Genomic DNA, 17,226 nt, shown 5'->3' on the forward strand with positions numbered 1-17,226 from the left:
GCCAGCGGCCACGCCTGTCACCAGCGCCTCCGATCAGAGGTGGCCGGGCACGGAGGGGAAATCTCAAGTCTGCTGCTTGAGCTGCGCACGTGCGTGCACAGAAACGAGAACCAAAGCTGTGTTTTTATGACAGCCTTACTCCTTCAGAGCAGAGACACCGAGGCTGGCTGTCAGCCACGTTACCTGTCGAAACACCTGCCGTGCAGGAGAGACTTGGCGTAGCTGTCCATGGAGGCCTCTGGGTCTTCCTTCCTGTACCCTTGCTCTGTTTCGTCGAGCGTCACGAAGAACGCTGCCTTTTCCACGGCATCGAGGGACTGTTTGTTCTTCCCATGTCCAAAATAGGCTTGGCGACACTTGGCCCAGGGTACCCTGAAACAGGGTTACACAGAGTCAAACCTATAGGAATGTGGGGACATCTCCTTACACGTGACGTTCAAAATGACAACGTTTTTCACAGTTTCGCTGGAATTTAGGGCAACTACGTATGTATGACCCTCTCTGTCAGCAGCAGGGCCGCACCGTCGTGGGCAGGCACTCCAGAGCAGAGCACAGGCGCGGCATATACCTCTGTTCACTAAACACCGGGTGGGCAACGAGAATGCACCCTTCGAGCTCCGTGACCCGGGGGCAGCAACCTCGAGGCAGGGCTCTCTGCACCCCCGCCAGGGTCCACCCTGAAGACATTCTACCCACCTCTGCTCCAGCCCTGCTCCAGCCCTGTCCACGTACTAGCTCACTGATCAACACTGCCATTCCCGTCTTTCAGAGGGGGAAACTGAGGCACACAGACGTGGTCACGGCTACTTTGTGGCAGGGAGAGCTTCAAACCCAAGCTGTCCTGCCCAAGTCCATGCTACTAATGACCACAGGACACCCTGGGGATAAGGGGCACCCCCGGGGGTCCAACTAAAAGGATTCTTTTCATCCCACCTCTTGTGGGATACAAGAAGCTGAAGTAACACCCACTTCCTGAGAGTCGCCCCAGCCGTGGCTCCTTTGATCGCTCCTAGGCCCCTCACTCAGGCCCTCCTCTGGTCCTTCACCCCACCCACCCTTCCAGATCAGGGTCAGCTGGCCTGTCTCCCACCCTCTTCTCTCCCCGAGTGCTCCCCAAGCCATCTTGTGGTGCCAACACCCCCTAAACACAAGGGTCCCCACACACACCTGGCTGGGACCGCTGTCCTGTCTGCCAGGGGCTACAGTGACAAGGATGGCTACTATGCAGCTGGTGCTGTGTGAAGGGACAGAAGGTGACATGCCAGCGTACACACTTGGCGTCTATGAGAGGTGCTGCGGGGAGTGAGACGCCCATGTATACACTCGGCATCTATGAGAAGGGCTCCCGGCAGTGAGATGGGGGAGCATCAGGGCCAGGTGCCCACGGAGCCCCTGGGGGGGGGTGGTCCCAGGCAGGCCCACTCTTCAGCACGTCGTGCCCACCCACCTCCTGGCCCACTGACGCTCGCGAGCACACAGGGAGGGAGCGCGTTCCCTGGGACACGCTGCCCTCCGCCGTTCCTTCCAGCCCCGGCGAAGCCCCAGCGATGGCCCAATACTCCAGGTGTCTGGGACTGAGCCTCCCCTCCAGCTCATACTGCCCATTCCAGCCCTCGTTGCTTGAGGAGCCCCTGGACCAGAATAATCTCATACATCTGCTCGGGTCCCTGGGGTGGCCCCTTCAGCGGCCGAATCAAGTCCCCGTGTAGTCAGGCCCACGAGATCCTCTCTGCCTTGCCTTCTGCAGTCCCTGACCCTCTGCCGTGCCCAGCCTGGAGTGTGCAGCCCGCCCCCTCGGCACCCCTGCCACCCGCTGCGCACCTGGGCCTTCTCCTCTGCTCCGAGAAGGGCCCCTCGCCACCAGCTCCCCGCCTGCGGTAACTCGGGTGGTGACCTGGGGACGATATTGTCCCCAGGGATGGTGGGCAATGTCTGGACAATTCTGTTTGTCACAGTGGGGTGGCTGCCAATGGGGGCCGGGGATGCCACTCAGCCCTGGACAGCACCCCCAGAACAGACTGAGGTAGCCCAGCGCGCACAGAGTCACGGCGGAGAAACCCGCTCTGTCCTCGCAGGCTAATTCCTCTGAGAAACAAAGCCTCTGAATGATCTTTTGAAACGTAGCAGGAAATTCATCTCTGACACCGAGGCCTTGGTTTCAACTTGTTCTGTGTCCTCAATTAAATCCACCGCAGCCCTGTGACAGAGCCTAACTCCTGTCTGTCATGAGCCCTGGTACGCGTGCAGACGCAGGCCTGCCACAGACACACAGCCACGGTGGCCCACCAGCCCGGGGCGGGACTCCAGGCTCCAGCCCTGCCCCCCAGTGCCGCTGCAACTCGTCCCCACGTGCCCCTCCTCCAGCTGCGTCCCTGGGTAAGAGAACCGCGAGGTGCCCCCGCGGCCCCTGGGCATGACCCATGTCACCGAGGAGCCGCACACCTTTCTCCCGCGGTGAGGGCCGCCAGCTTTGCCTCCCCGGGCTGAGGCTCCGAGGGGTCGTCCAGAATCCTCTGCATCTGCTGCTCGATCTCCCGGGGCTTCAGCAGCCGGCCGTCGTAGTAGAGCCAGACCTTGAAGTAGCGGCCTTTGTGGAACACGACGATGTGCTTGCTGTCCCGCATGTGCTGGATGGTGTCTGCGGCAGGACACGGATCCCGAGGCAGGAGGTTAGCGGATGCTGCGAACAGCCCCCCCACCGACCGTCCTGTGGCCCTGACCCTCCCCCCGCACCCCTCCACGCGGCTCATCCGTCCGTTTCTCCAGAATCTGTAGAACCATTCAGTACAGATCAGAGTTGAGAGCTGTGGACCAGACAAGTCTGACTTTGTCTCAGCTCCGCTCAGCCACTCACTGGACGTATCATCTTGGGCCAATGACCTAAGCTCGCTCAAGGGTGTCCACCGGAAAACTACAGCAAACACGCCCTCCAAGCCTTCACTTCAAAGTCAGAAACAAGAAGATGCACCACGACCACTTCCGCTCGACGCTACATCAGGTCCTGGCAGCACAGCACACTAGGGCCGCCCGGACTGGAGCACGGGCCTCTCACAGCCACGGTGAACCCCAGCACATCCAACCAACCCCACCACCGGCTGTCTAGTCACGGAGAACACAGCTGCGGAGAAGCTCAGGGTCTAGGACCCCACCACCGGCTGTCTAGTCACGAAGAACACAGCTGCGGAGAAGCTCAGGGTCTAGGACCCCACCAACCGGCTGTCTAGTCATGGAGAACACAGCTGCGGAGAAGCTCAGGGTCTAGGACTCCACCACCGGCTGTCTAGTCACGGAGAACACAGCTGCGGAGAAGCTCAGGGTCTAGGACCCCACCAACCGGCTGTCTAGTCACGGAGAACACAGCTGCGGAGAAGCTCAGGGTCTAGGACTCCACCAACCGGCTGTCTAGTCACGGAGAACACAGCTGCGGAGAAGCTCAGGGTCTAGGATCACTTGCATTCCTCCCCCCTAGAGTTCTGGGCCGGCCTGAGCCCCTCCTGCTTGCAGGCTGAAGACCTACCCTCCGCTGTGACTGTGCTCGGAGGCAGGGCCCTTAAAGAGGTAATCATGCTAACACATGGTGATTAAGATGGACCCGGGGTACTTATAAGGAAAGGATGAGGACACAGACAGGCACGGAGGGACAACCCCATGAGGACACAGGGAGAGCACGGCCCTCCACACACGAGGAGAGAGGCCGGGGGAGGGACCCCCGCCCTGCCTGCATCCCGGGCGTCGGCCTCCAGGACGGGAGGGGGGGGGCACGACGGTGAACATCTGTTTCAGCCACGCAGGATGTGGGGTTTGTGGCAATGGCCCTAGAAACTAATATACTCAGAAGCCAACAACTCAAAAAGACAACTCAAAAAAACAACAAAAGCCGTGAAGGAGTCAGGAATAACTCTAATAGATGACGCACGAGACCCTGGCAGAGAAAGTACAGGAGGACCCCCTGATCTGAGGGGGATGTGTTCTGAGACCCCCATGGATGCCTGAAGCCACGGAGCGCACCGAACCCCAGAAACACCCATTTTCTCTGCTCTGTGCACCTATGATGAAGCCTGATTTACAAGCAGGTGTAGCAGGAGACTAACGACGAAAGTAAACTAGAACAACTATAACAATGCGTGCTAATAAAGGTGACGTGGACGTGGTCTCGCTCTCTCAGAATACCTGGTCCCGGCCCTTCTTCTCATGATAACGCAAGACGAGTCACGCAGGTGTGACACCGGGTCAGGCTGTTATGGGGGATCATCAGCTTCCACACCGTGGCAGGTCGTGGGTAACTGAGACCATGGAACCCGAAACCACGGATAAGAGGAACAACTGTACGGCACTTCACGAAAATCATTTTTAAAAATGCTATTACTGGGGCACCTGGGTGGCTCAGTCAGTTAAGCATCTGCCTTCAGCTCCGGTCATGATCTCAGGGTCCTGGGATCGAGCCCCGCATTGGGCTCCCTGCTCACCCTCTGACAAATTAATTAATTAATTTTTTTTTTTTTTTTTAGAGTGTGCTTGAGATTCTCTCTCACCCCCTCTGTTCCTCCCCTGCTCTCTCTAAAATAAATATTTTTAAAAATTAAAAAAATTTTTAAGAATGCTATTACCGTCCACCTGTCCCAAAACCGCTTTTAGCCAACTCGTCTGCTTTTCACAAAAATCTGGCCACAGATCACTGGACTCCAGAGCATGAGAGAGACAAAGGTTGACCTTTGAGCCAGAAACACCCCACACAGCGAAAGCACTGAGTGCACTGCTGGACTGAGTTTTCAGAAAGCCTTGGGTCCCGGACCAAGGAAAGCTGAATCCACTTCCAGAAGCCCACCCAGAGGCTGGCTTTTGCGTCCGAGGACCCCCACACCTGCCACCACGGGACAAGTTCCTGCCCAGGGCTCAGAGTCTGGAGGTACCCTGCTGTCACGACACCCCCAAAAGCTGGAACAGCTTGGGACTCTGTACACAACCAGCTTCAAAAGCAGCAGTGAGTTCATTACAACAGCCCGCCATGAGGTCTCAGGCAGGGTCCAGTTTGTCAGCTGTGAGCGGCCAGCGTTTGCTACCTGCACGGCCACCCGGAGGCTGACAGGCGGCACAGCCTGAGCCCTGGCTGGCCTGGGACAGCCCCAAGTGATGGCATGTCTCTCGCTTGTATTCTCGAGGGCGTCCCGGCTCAGATTACGTGGCCGCCCGGCATTCTGCGAGGGTCGGGGGTGGGGATCAGGGGTCCCAGGTCAGGCTGCTCCAAGTGAGCTGCCGGACCGCACGTCCAGCCTCCCGAGCACATCAGCATGCGTTACACAATAACCCTTTGTGTGAGCCAGTGCAAAGCTCCCAAGGGAGCCAGATGAAGAAAAGGAATATTCCTAACCAGACCTGGGAAGAACACCCTGGAAGACAGCCTTTGACCAGAGAGAACCTGAAGTCTGAAGATACGTCACATGCCCAGGCCTAAGAAAGACCAAGGAAATTCAACAGAAGAAATGTTCCTGAGCCTAAAATCTCCCGCTCTCAGGAGGGGTCATCATGAATCCATGTGCCCGTCCGCGGCTCGTAAGGAGCAGAAGGGCTTCCCGAAGGAGCCCCACTCACCTGTCTCCTCTCCCGGGATCCGCGAAGTATTAAACATTCGCTCCCACTGAGCAGAGCAGAGCGGAACTGTGGATCCCAACAGAAGAATCTGCAACAAAAATACATTTCAAACAAACAAAAATTCCTCGGGGGGAGGGGGGGAAAGGAACAAATGAAACACTGGATTTGTGTACTGTGCACACGGTGTTTGACTTCCCCTCTTCCAAACTGCGGAGAGCAGCCCTTCCCTGGGACGCCGACCTTCCCCGCAAGACTCGCGGAGCCGGGCCAGGGCTCGGCGCCCCGCGCGCTTCCTGCCCAAGTGACGCCTTCTAATCGATCATTTATCAACTGACACACCATGGACCGTTTGCAAACTGACACTTAAATCAAAGCGATATTTAATAAAGAAATGTCTTGTTCTTCTTGAATAATTGACCAGCTCAATTATTTTCCTCCAAAGTAAACAAGAGCGTCTTCCGGGGGAGATCATGGGATGAAGTACAACAGACGAGCAGCCGTTTGGAACACAAAGGCCGAAGGAAATCTCAGAGTAACTGTGCAGTGAAAGCTGGACCAGAGAGAGAGAGAGAACCTACTGTATGAGTTCATTTGCATAAAGCTTTGGCAAGTCCAAGTGACCCAGAGGGACAGGAAGGCAGACGGGGGCTCGCCTGGCGGGCGATGGGGAGGTGCAGTGAGGGCACAAGGCCCAAGCGAACTTTTGGGGGTGACGGACGTGTTGGCTCTCTGGACTGCGGGGATGGATTCGGGGGCACATTATATAAACGTGACAGGACCTATCAAACTGTATGCCTCAAGCGTGTACACTAAGTCAACACAGCCGTTTCAGAACTGTTTACACAGCAGTGTGTTGGCGTACCGGCTTGATCTCCTCCCGGTCCAGCCTTCGTCTGTAGAGCAGGATGGCGTGGATAGAGTTGCCCGCTCTCGCGGCCTGAATCTGGGTCGGCATGACGTACAGCAAGTCCTGAAATGGTAAACACGTGTCGGCAGAGAGAATGTCCGGGGGAGAAGCCACGCTAACTTAAAGACACGGAGGGCATTTCCGCACCGTTAAAATATCTCCATCCGTGTTAAATCACATCTGCTCTGATAGACAACTAATTGAAATTGCATTTCCTACACTTGGACAGTTTTGTATTTTACATAAAAATAAAAGTGAAGAAGAGAAAGAAAAAAGACAAAGAATGAGGTTGGCCCGTTATCAAAGCTATTAAATGCCAGTTACCAGAGCCCAAACTATGAGGCTTCTAACAACACGATGGGAAGTGCCCTCCCAGGCCATCGATGCCTTGGAAGACGAGCCACCCGCCGTCCTAGGGCAGCAGACAAGGACGCCGCGCCCCTGGCCCGGGGAGCTGCAGCCGCCTGTCGCCAGGCTCCGTGGGTGGCGGGGACACGGCCCGCCCACCGCTGTGGCATCACAACGCAGCGCCCAGCTGTGACGACGGGGGAGAGACCGCTGACCGCCTCGAGAGTATTCTGCAGTCCGAATTTCTCCACAGTGGCTCGGGGCAAACACAAAAGGCCAGCCGCGCAGCTTTCAGACCCGGCAAACAGGTCCTGGGCCCCGGCGGGAAGCCTGGGTCAGGGCAGCAGGGGCAGGAGCTTCCCGGGAGGCCCACGGGCCCTGGGGACGCCCGCCGCACCCGCGCAGGGGACTCACCATGGCATAGTAGTTGCTGTTCACCATCAGCGGCCCTCGTCCTCGCAGGTAGACGTATTCCTCCCACCAGTCGCTCACCTGCGGGGTGCCAACACGACAGACCACTGGCAACTTAGCGGGAGCCCCACGGGCCGGCGGGGCCCCGGGGGTGCAACGAGGGCTCTGTGGCACAAGTGCGTCTGTGTGACACACGCCACGGCGCGTGGGGGAGCCGAAGCGCCCGTGCAGCCGGCGCCTGATGTAAACAGAAGGCACCTGCTCGCCCCGCAGCCACGCCCACTCCCAGCCCCGCCCAGCATCTGGGTGCGCCTGGCCACGCTGAACGCCTCCTCCTCCACGTCCCACCGCGCATCGCCCGCCACGCACGGGGAGCCCAGCTGGTGTGCGGCACCGACTAGGGTTTGCACACGGACGCGTGTCCGCCAAGACAGAGGGCGAGTATGCATACTTACGTAGTTGGTGGCCCACCAGGACTTTAGCTTCAGATACCACTGCAGTTTGGGTCCAAGGCTGACGGCAAAATCCTGCGCCAGAACCGTCATCCGCTTAAAGTCGGACTCCTTCATCAGAGGCTTCACCGACTCCAGGTACTAGCGTTAACACAAAGCACACACGCATGTTAAAACACACAGGTTCCGCATCTGCGCCTCAGAAAAAACAGAAACCCATCTGAAAGACTGAAAAATCTTTCCCAAGTAGGGACGCCTGACTGGCTCAGTCAGAGGAGCGTGCAACTCTGGACCTCAGGGTCGTGAGTTCAAGCCCCATGTTGGGCAAGATTACTTAAAATCTTTTCTTTTTTTAAAGGTTGATTTACTTATTTTAGAGAGAGAGAGTGAGCAAGTGGGGGGCGGGGAGCAGAGGGAGAAAGAGAATCCCAAGCAGGCTCCACACTCAGTGGGGAGCACGATGCGGGGCTCGACCTCATGACCCCGAGACGAAACCAAGAGTCAGTCACTTCACTGACTGAGCCACCCAGGCTCCCCTTAAAAATAAAATCTTACAAAAAAAGAACAACTCCCCTAAGTTGGTGTTGTGGGTCCTCACACAAGTTAGCCAGATGGCTTTATATCCGCGACAATGACACAATCACACTCCTTCGTCCCTTACTGGCCTTCCCGCTCTCCAGACAAGCGTCACCACAGATCACCAAAGAGAATTCCAGAGTGACAAGATCACAGCTCAGCCGACAGGACACCTCACTAGTCTCCATCCATCACTGCGCCCTTAATGAAAGCCCTGTTCCCACCTGCTCGACGGTGACTCAGGGCAGTGCCGGGAAAGTGAAGGGGACGAGCCCGGGACACCAGGGCAGGAAGGAGGAGCCGGAACGATGAGACAGGGAAGGCCAAGCCCCAGGTCAAGGCCAGGTCTCCAGTACAGGGTTTTGGGGCACCCTGACTTTGACCAGCACCGCCCTGAGGTGAGAGCTGCCCAGGTGGCAGGTCACAGATGTGGTGGGGTTTCGAGACCGTCGTCAACAGCTGCTACAACGCACATGAGCAAACTTCTAGAAAGTAAGGCACTCGGTTTATCAGGAAACGTGTCGATCCGCCAAATTATGTCTGCCGCGAAAACAGCTTTGGGGGAGCGGAGATCGCTGGGACCCCTCCTTGAATATTTAAAAGTAGGGCGCCACTCCTGAAATTGAGCAGCTGGTCAAGTTTTCGAGTTTACTTGAAGTGAGTCACCCGTGAGCGGAACTGGAGATCACACCGTGAAGCGGCTCCAGCCAGGCTCCAGGCTCCAGCAGCCGGCCATGCTCACGGACCCACAGCTGCAGGGGCGGGCGGGACGGGGCTCCAGGCTCCAGGCACCGGGCTCCGGCACATGGGCCACGCTCACGGACCCACAGCTGGGTGGTGGGGTGCTAGGCTCCAGGCTCCAGCAGACGGCCGCGCTCACGGACCCTGAGCTGCAGGGGTGGGGTGGAGTGGGGTGGGACGGGGCTCCACCGTGCCACAGGTGAGGGCACACGAGAGCAGAGATGGGAGGGAACTCGAAAAGGCCAAGAGGGATGAAATAACTAGGCCGGGATTCAAAAGCCAAGACGTGGCCTGCTTAGGTTTTAAAAATGGGGCCACGGGACAGGCAGAGACTGCAGTCCTCGTTGGCTGCGGCGGGAACCCATGTGCTGTGGGAACCAGCCTGGCTGTTCCTACAGGTGAGGCACAGGTCCCCTCAGCCCAGGGCCCCAGTTCCAGGCTTACACCCAACAGAATGGCAAGCAGGTCCTTGAACAAAACCATTCACAACAGCCAAAGGGTGGAAACAACTCAGATGTCCACCAACAGATGAATGTGCGAATGCAGTTAGGTCTGACCACCCACTCGGATGTTATTCGGTCCCGAAAAGGAACGATACACTGCTAGACACCATGGCACAGAAAATCCTCGAAACAGTCTAAGAGCCAGATGCAAAGGCACGTATCGCAGGATTCCACCTACAGGAAACACCCAGGACAGGCAAGCCCACAGAGACAGAGAGCGCGGTGGTGTGTGCCGGGGGCTGGGGGGGTGAAATGGGACGTGATGCTGACAGGTGTGGGTTTTGGGTCATGGAAAGTTCTGGAACTAGACCATGGCAGAGACTGTGCGATGGGCCTCTACTCAGTGCCACACAACTGCACGGTTTCAAGTGGTTAAAAACGGTCATTTTCATGTTACGTACGCATACACCACAATTTAAAACAACTAGTCACAAAACGTACCAAAGACCGCTGAGTCAGACGCTCCGGGGAACTCTACCGGACGTGCACTGATTATATCACAACAAAGCCATCTCTATCAAGTGTGATGCCTTTACGAGGAACACCTCGGACGCGCTGACCCGTTAGCAAGGAGAAGACCTCCGACGACAGCCGGACGAGCCCACGGCCGAGACGGACAGGCCGACAGACTGACTGCCATCAGGTCACAGACCTTAACCCCCGGACAACCGGCAGCCCGGAGGGGGCGTCCCGGGGAGCGAGGCCACACCTACCCTGTCCACGGTGTCCTTGACGGCCGGCACCGGCAGGCGAGGCAGCGACGTCTGGAAGCTGTACAACATGGGTTTTCGGCCCGAAAAGATCTTGACCAGGCCCTTAAAAAAAAAGGTGAGTTTTGAAACGTGAGACCACGCTAAGAAGTGAAGCCAGTCCTCGACTTGCCGACTCCTGACTGATTTTCTGTGCCGCTCATCTCCTCCGGGTTATTTTCCACCCCGATACCTCACAGGCCTTCGCCAGCAAACAGGTGACCCTAACCCAAAACCAGCCCAAGTCTGACGGATGCTTCGAGACACCCCGGCCAGGGTGGGCACCCTGAGGTTGCCGGCTGGCTGCACATCTGCACGGGGCCCAAGATCCACTCGGCTACCTCTGCGGGGCTCTGGGTTTGGGGACGGGCTCTGAGCCCCGGCAAGGGGCAGGGCGGGGGCTGAGCTGAGAAGCCTGGACCTGGAGCCAAGCTCAGGAGCAAGAGCAGTGTTGGCCCTCACGCCTGGCGGACAACACACGTCTGCCTAGTCTCCCCTTGCTTTCATCTGGAAGGATCTGAACTTGGTGTTAACAACGGGTCATCTCACGCTAACCAGACCTCCGGGGAATTCCTCGGGCTCGCAGGGGCGGACATGAGCCAGGAATATGCCGTCCGAGGGAATGCCGTTTGGCTTATTCCGTAAAGGGTGGGCCGCCTCGGACTCTCCTCTGGGGGCTAGACTCTGGTTCTCTGGAAACCAGTCACCTTACAGCCGGGCAAGCGCAGGGAGTCGGTCTGGGGAGAGTGCAGCCCGTGGGTGTGGGGGGCCCGGGTACCTCTCACAAGCAGCCCCCGGGAGGTGGTGCTCAGCTTGTAGGTGGAGCGGTCACGGGGGACACTGGGACAAGCGTCCACGCACGTGGCAACCAAGGGACACACAGGCTGTGGGCTGAGGAGAGCTGGCAGAGCAGCCTGAAGCACAAGGTGGGTCAGGGAGACCTGGTCGGGCCGGTCGGCGAGGGAAACCACCAAGCGCCCGCCTTGAAATCAGTCAGAAAAGCTACAAAGTGGACGGGCGTCACTTTCCTTTGATGGAGAACCTGGATGGCAAATCCAGCAGACTCGAATATACCACGTTCAGAACTCCCGAACATCATCAAAGGAAAATACCCTTCGGCCCACACTTATAAGTCACGGTGAATCAACCCCTGTAGTTCCCAGGTCACCCAACCATGTGTGGAAGGGGAAAGGTCCCCAAGGATCCCCCTTTCAAAGTAAAAGCCACCCACATAAGAGCCCGTGCTAAGTGACGAGCCAGACACGAAAGGCCGGATACTGAGGCGGGAGGGGTGGCGGCTGCCCCAGCGCCCCTAAGCCTTTGTTAAGACGGCAGATCTGACTTACGTGCTCTTAACAAGGCAAAAGCGGGGTGGGACACGAGGAAGCTTTGGGGGGCGGGGAGCCGAGTATGTGCACTGATAATGACACGGTTTCGCAGGTGCACACGCACCTCCAGACACACCCAGCCGTGCACACCGCTAAACAACCAAAAGGCCTGTCGCACGACAAGCATACCCCCAAAATAAAGCGGTTAGAGAAACTGCACCCCGGTGCGGCACCAAGAGTGCAGTGAGGGCCATTTACCATCCAGATCCTGGTGGCCCGGCTTATCTTGCCGTGCTGGGCGAACATCCAGCCGTGGTAGGACAGCAGCACCTTGAGCGAGTAGCGCATGGTGATGATGAGGGCCACCCACAGGCCCGTGCCGAAGAGGACACCGCTGACCACGTTCTTCGTCTGGCTGGACATGCAGCCGCTGGGGAGACGACACAAGCCGAGCATGTGTTAGCCGGGCCGCCACGTGCTGCCAGCCGGCGTGGCCGTCCCTCGACACGAGCGAGACCGTGGGCCCCGAATCCAAGAGAGACGCCACGCCTTAGCGCCCGCCCAAGTCTCGAAAGACTCAGGCATCGCTCTCCCGCCCTCGGGACAAACCGAGCCTCCTGCGTCCTCGGGCAAGACGCACAACTTCCTTCAGGGTCTAGGACGGTGACGGGACGTGAGAGGTGGTGGCCTGCCCGAGATGAAACCACACCCCGGGCCACCTGCACCTCCTCGGCTGGGCGCTCGCAGCAATTCCGGGCCGTCCCCTTCCTGCCCCTTCTTCCTCAAACATCCCTGGACTTCACCATTACTCGTGAGACGCTCACGTCATCTGGGAAAACCATTACAGCCGCTTACGTCAAGCGAGCTTGTTTCTGATCGAGGCAGGAACGCTCATCAAGAAACTGATGCTATAAAATGATCATTTATATATTTTTTAAAGATTTTGTTGATTTATCTAGAGAGAGCGTGAGCAGGAGGAGGGGAGAGGGAGAAAAAGAATCTGAAGCAGACTCCCCGCTGAGCGCAGAACCACACTTGGGGCTCCATCCCAGGACCCTGACACCACGACCTGAGCCGAAATCAAGAGTTGGGACACCCAACCGACTGAGCCACCCGGGCGCCCCGTAAAATAGTCATTTAAATAATGAACTCAAAAAGAGGAAAGCGATATAGCGTACGGTAAAGATGGGACTATAAAAAATCTTTGTGGTTTTGTTTTTAGTTCTAGTTGCTTTGCAAGCTACAAGCTAGTTATAAAATAAAAAGTATTTAAATAACAAATATTGGCAAGGACACAGAAAACAGGGAACCCTCGCGCACTGCTGGTAGGCAGCTGCTGTAGAGAATGGAATGGAGCTTCCTCAAAAAAACTAAAAATAGAACTACCCTATGATCCAGTAGCTCTACTTCTGAGTATTTATCGGAAGGACGTGAAATCACTGTCTTGAAAAGATATCTGCACCCCCATGTCCATTTCGGCATCGCCCACAGCAGCCGAGCCACGAAAACCACCTCCGTGCCCGCTGACAGGTGAATGGATAAGGGTGTGCTATATAAATGCCCGGAATGTCACTCAGCCATAAAGAGGAAGGAACTCCTGCCATTTGTGACAACCGTGCACCTTGAGGGCACGACGCCAAGAGCACTACATCTGACAGAGAAAGACAGACACTGTAGGATCTCACTTGCATGTGGAATCTGAAACAAAAGTCTGAATTCCTAGATACAGAGCCCGGACTGGTAGCTGCCCGAGGCAGGGGATGGGCAAAAACGGGGGACACTGGTCCAAAGGTACAAAGTTCTAGGGGCGCCTGGCTGGCTCAGCTGGTAGGAGTGTGTGACTCTTGATCTCAGGGTTGTGAGTTCAAGCCCCACGTTGGGTGTGATTACTTAAAAATAAAATCTTTCAAAAAAAGGGTGTAAACTTCCAATTATAAGACAAAAAAGTCCTAGGGATCATGGTAACTGTCGTTAACAATACCATATTGTATTTTTAAAAATTGCTAGGAGAGTAGATCTTGAAAGTTCTCATCACAAGAAAAAGAAAACCTGCACCAATATGTGGAGATGAGAGCGAACTAGACTTGTGGTAATCAGCCTGAGCTATAAACATCTACCAGGTATTATGTTATACACCCAAAACTAATATAACGTTACAGGCCAGTTATGTCTCGTTTTTAAAAATTATTTCAGTGTGCTTCAAATTATGAAAACCACCGATGTACATAACCTAAAAATACTTCCAATATTTAAAAACCACCAAGTCAACACCTTCGGACACTTAGGTGACCCTGAAACAAATTATCTTCAAGGTAAAATACTTTTGTTCCGTTCCAACACTTATGCCTGTATAACTTGTCAAATCTTGTGTTGTGATTTTTTTCTACAGTATACAGATGCGCGCGTCAACGGAAAGCATTAGCAAAAAAAAAAAAGCTTTCTTTTAAAGAACGCGCTCCTTCCGAGGCTGCACGGGCTGGATGGACACGGAGCGGACCGGCCAAGTTCATCTGTGTTTGTGAAAACAGCCGCCTCGGACTGTCAGAGGTGCTCTTCGGAAAGACGGTTCCAGAACGACCCTTGAGCCTGGGAAGATGCTGACCCTTAACCTGGTCTTTCTAAATTTGGGCCAGAGATGGCCCAGTTCACTGCAATTGGTTTAGAGGGACAAAGAAACAAAGCGTATAAAGACCCAGATTACAAAGGGCTCTAAATAGCCAGCATTTCTAAATATAATCCAGCGTTAAGAGCCCGCAGTAGAGAGTAAATGAAAACTCCATGTTACACCCACAAGAGTCTGAAAAGTACACAGAAACAGCACGACCTAGTGTGTGGAGGGCCAGCTATCTGCAGGGGTCGCAAGGACAGGAAGAGCAAGGTTTCCCTGGAGTGTCAGGGAGCGTCGGGGTCCCTGCCTCAGGCTCCCCGGCCGCCAGGCAGAGCATGGAATCTGGCAGGTGTCCAGCCCAGGCACGCTTCCCCTGAAATGACGGGATTTTTATTCGAGGCCTTGCAGACGCTTATAAAGGCACAAGCCAGCGTTCCTGTGGCAGCTTGCAGGCCGTGAGCGACTCGGCTGGACTCTGGGCTTTGAACAAGAAGGAACCAGGAGGAAGGGGCACCCACGCCAGGAGATACAAGTTCACACCTTTAAGCAAAAAGCCACAGAATTACTTCTTGAGAGTAATCAGAATCTAATTCGGTCACGAGCTGGGGGTTTTCGCCTGAAGTCCTATCCTGCCAGTTTATTCCTTTCTAAAGAGACGATATTAAAGTCACACAACCAGCAAAGCATTATTTTATCCAAAGGCCCATAGTTCATCTGCTTAGCTTAGGCCAGCCCCCGACACCACAGACACAACCCGGGAAAGTCAGGGGGCCCTCCCCTCCCCACGCAACCCCTGGCCCAGAACCAAAGCCTAACTATGGGCCGAGGACTTGATTTCTCTTGTAGGAGACCAGGGTAAACAAGGAACAGAGAAACAGAATCGAAGGTCTGGCACGGAACCGCCATGATGGAATTGGAGGTACTGAGATCCTTTCCAACCAGAAAACAAAAACAAGTATTCTAGAGTGAGGGCCAGACACAAACGGGGTAATGGAGACCCCTGTGAGCAAGGTCACCCTCACGCAGGGTCCGACCCGCAGGGGATCTTGCACGGGTGTCAGGGCCATCCCTGGGACTGGAGGAAAGGAAGGATTTCAGAGGGGTTCCATAAATGTGCTCCAGGGCATGCCCATGTTCCACGTGGGACCCCAGGCACCACATATACCTTTCCAGGAAATATCAGCCCAGACGCTCCTTCAGGCCAAATAGCATGGTAGAAAGAGAGCCTATTTTCAAGCTCCTAGAAAAACCAGAAACTCTCAGGAGCGCTGGGGTTCCTGTTGGGGTTCTAAGCCACTCTGACAGGGAGCTAAGGGGCTGAGGTCACCCCAGAGCAGTCAGTTCTCGGGGTCACAGACCCCAGTGCAAAGAGCTGACCGTGTCCAGGACCAGCTCCTGAAGCTGAAATTCCTTTTGAGGAACCCGCAGCCAGACTAAGCACGCTGACCACAACCTTGGGCCCTGACACGCTGTCCCAGCGCAACCCAGGACCAAGGCCATCTTCAGAGAAAGGGCCACGAGGAGCCACAAACTCCCTGTGGGGCCTAACACAGAAGAAAGCCTACAGGAGGAGGATAGCCAAGCTTCAAATAGAATCGGCACAGTAATGGCCATTATATCTGAAAAGACATAAAAATATCAGCAACAAAAATCGCTACCTTCCCAGACAATTTGAGATTTAAAAAGAGTACTTACGTCGTGTCCAGGGTCCGATTGATTTTTGCAATTATCCCCAGCGAGGGGTCGATCTTGGCATACATGGTTGACATCACACCCACCACCACGATGAGCCAACTGGAGGGGCTCGCCGGGTACACACCAGTGATGATGCCATTCTGGAAACAGAACATGTGCCATGAGTACTGTCCCACCCACAGAGCCCACGGGCCCTGGCAATGGGAAGAAGGCGACCGTAGCACGTGGTGGCTAAGTGACCACGTTGTCACTATAGAAAAATCTTCCCCAGAGGCTCCAGACCCTTCTCTTCCTCTACTTCTGAGCCAAATCCCTCCCTGAAGCAGATACCCCAAGAGTGACCCCAGGACATTAGAATCACCAGAGGCATGAGTCTAACATTGATTCCCAAGCTCCACCCAGACCAACTCATGACACCCTGGAGTTAAGGACGTCACCGAGCCAACCATGAAGTCTTCTTCCCAGTTTGCTACGCCTGGGATGCCCCAAGACCCCCGCTCCAAAACCACCCTTCCGGCCACTCCTGAATCAAGAGGCTGCTCAGTCCCCAACTATTTTCAGGAGACCCTCACTCCACGTTGAGAATTTGCTGTACAATCCCTCAGCCAAACCCCCCTCATTCCCCACCCTAAAAACCACAGAAAAGTAGCAGGAGCAGAAGGCGGACATGAAACAAAATTCTGGAACCCAGGTGAGCCTTGTGGCTCCTTATTCTCTTTATTTCTGTGTTTGTTTCAAACCTAATTTAAAAAAATGTATCTTACTAAAGCCATCTTAACGAGAGATTGATTTGACCAAGACAATGGATTTAAAAACTCTCAAAGCTTATCTGAGTTCTTATAGGAGCTCCTTGCATCCCTACATGTCATTCCCACCGGATTTCTTATTGTCTAGAGCTGCAAGAGAGAGATGTTAAGCAAAGTGGGGGTTCTCCCGGTGCTCTCTGAGAGATACACACACGTACTACATTATATTACATTAAAACGGAGGCAGGAAGGGTCCAGATAATAGGTCTCCCGCTCACCCCAGCCTCCCCCTGCAGCCCCTCTAGCTGCGAGCCACGCAGGCCTCTGTAACCACGCGGTCAGGCGCGGCTGTGAGCTGTTTATCCTCTCTTCCGACCTACTGGTCTTGCCTCCTCAGCTGTACTACAACGTCTTTAAAACCAGAGAACACTTCCACTGGCTTTGCAGTGACCGACGGCCACAGCTCTGCACCCAAGTCTCTCCTTGCCTGGATCTGTGTAGAAAGGAGTTGCTCTCGGCAAGGTCAGGCGGCAATGCACGCTTCCCCCTGTAGGTGGCGCCTCCGCGACCATG

At 55.4% G+C, this 17,226-nt stretch overlaps 1 protein-coding gene across 5 annotated transcripts in view; it reads right to left on the minus strand.

Annotated features, from left to right (window-relative positions):
* The window catches only part of CPT1A (carnitine palmitoyltransferase 1A), a 54,007-nt gene that overhangs the window by 17,353 nt on the left and 19,428 nt on the right, over positions 1–17,226 (minus strand). For all 5 annotated transcript variants that reach the window (XM_048215155.2, XM_048215154.2, XM_057317200.1 and 2 more), the window contains 9 exons: positions 15,908–16,047; positions 11,863–12,034; positions 10,241–10,342; positions 7,711–7,848; positions 7,259–7,336; positions 6,452–6,559; positions 5,590–5,677; positions 2,443–2,638; positions 184–372 (listed from right to left, as the gene is read on the minus strand). In XM_048215155.2, the coding sequence (XP_048071112.1) occupies positions 184–372; positions 2,443–2,638; positions 5,590–5,677; positions 6,452–6,559; positions 7,259–7,336; positions 7,711–7,848; positions 10,241–10,342; positions 11,863–12,034; positions 15,908–16,047 (1,211 nt within the window). The remainder of the gene's footprint in view (positions 1–183; positions 373–2,442; positions 2,639–5,589; positions 5,678–6,451; positions 6,560–7,258; positions 7,337–7,710; positions 7,849–10,240; positions 10,343–11,862; positions 12,035–15,907; positions 16,048–17,226) is intronic.

This window comes from Ursus arctos, unplaced genomic scaffold (assembly GCF_023065955.2).
Source record: "Ursus arctos isolate Adak ecotype North America unplaced genomic scaffold, UrsArc2.0 scaffold_23, whole genome shotgun sequence".
NCBI classification, from domain to species: domain Eukaryota; kingdom Metazoa; phylum Chordata; class Mammalia; order Carnivora; family Ursidae; genus Ursus; species Ursus arctos.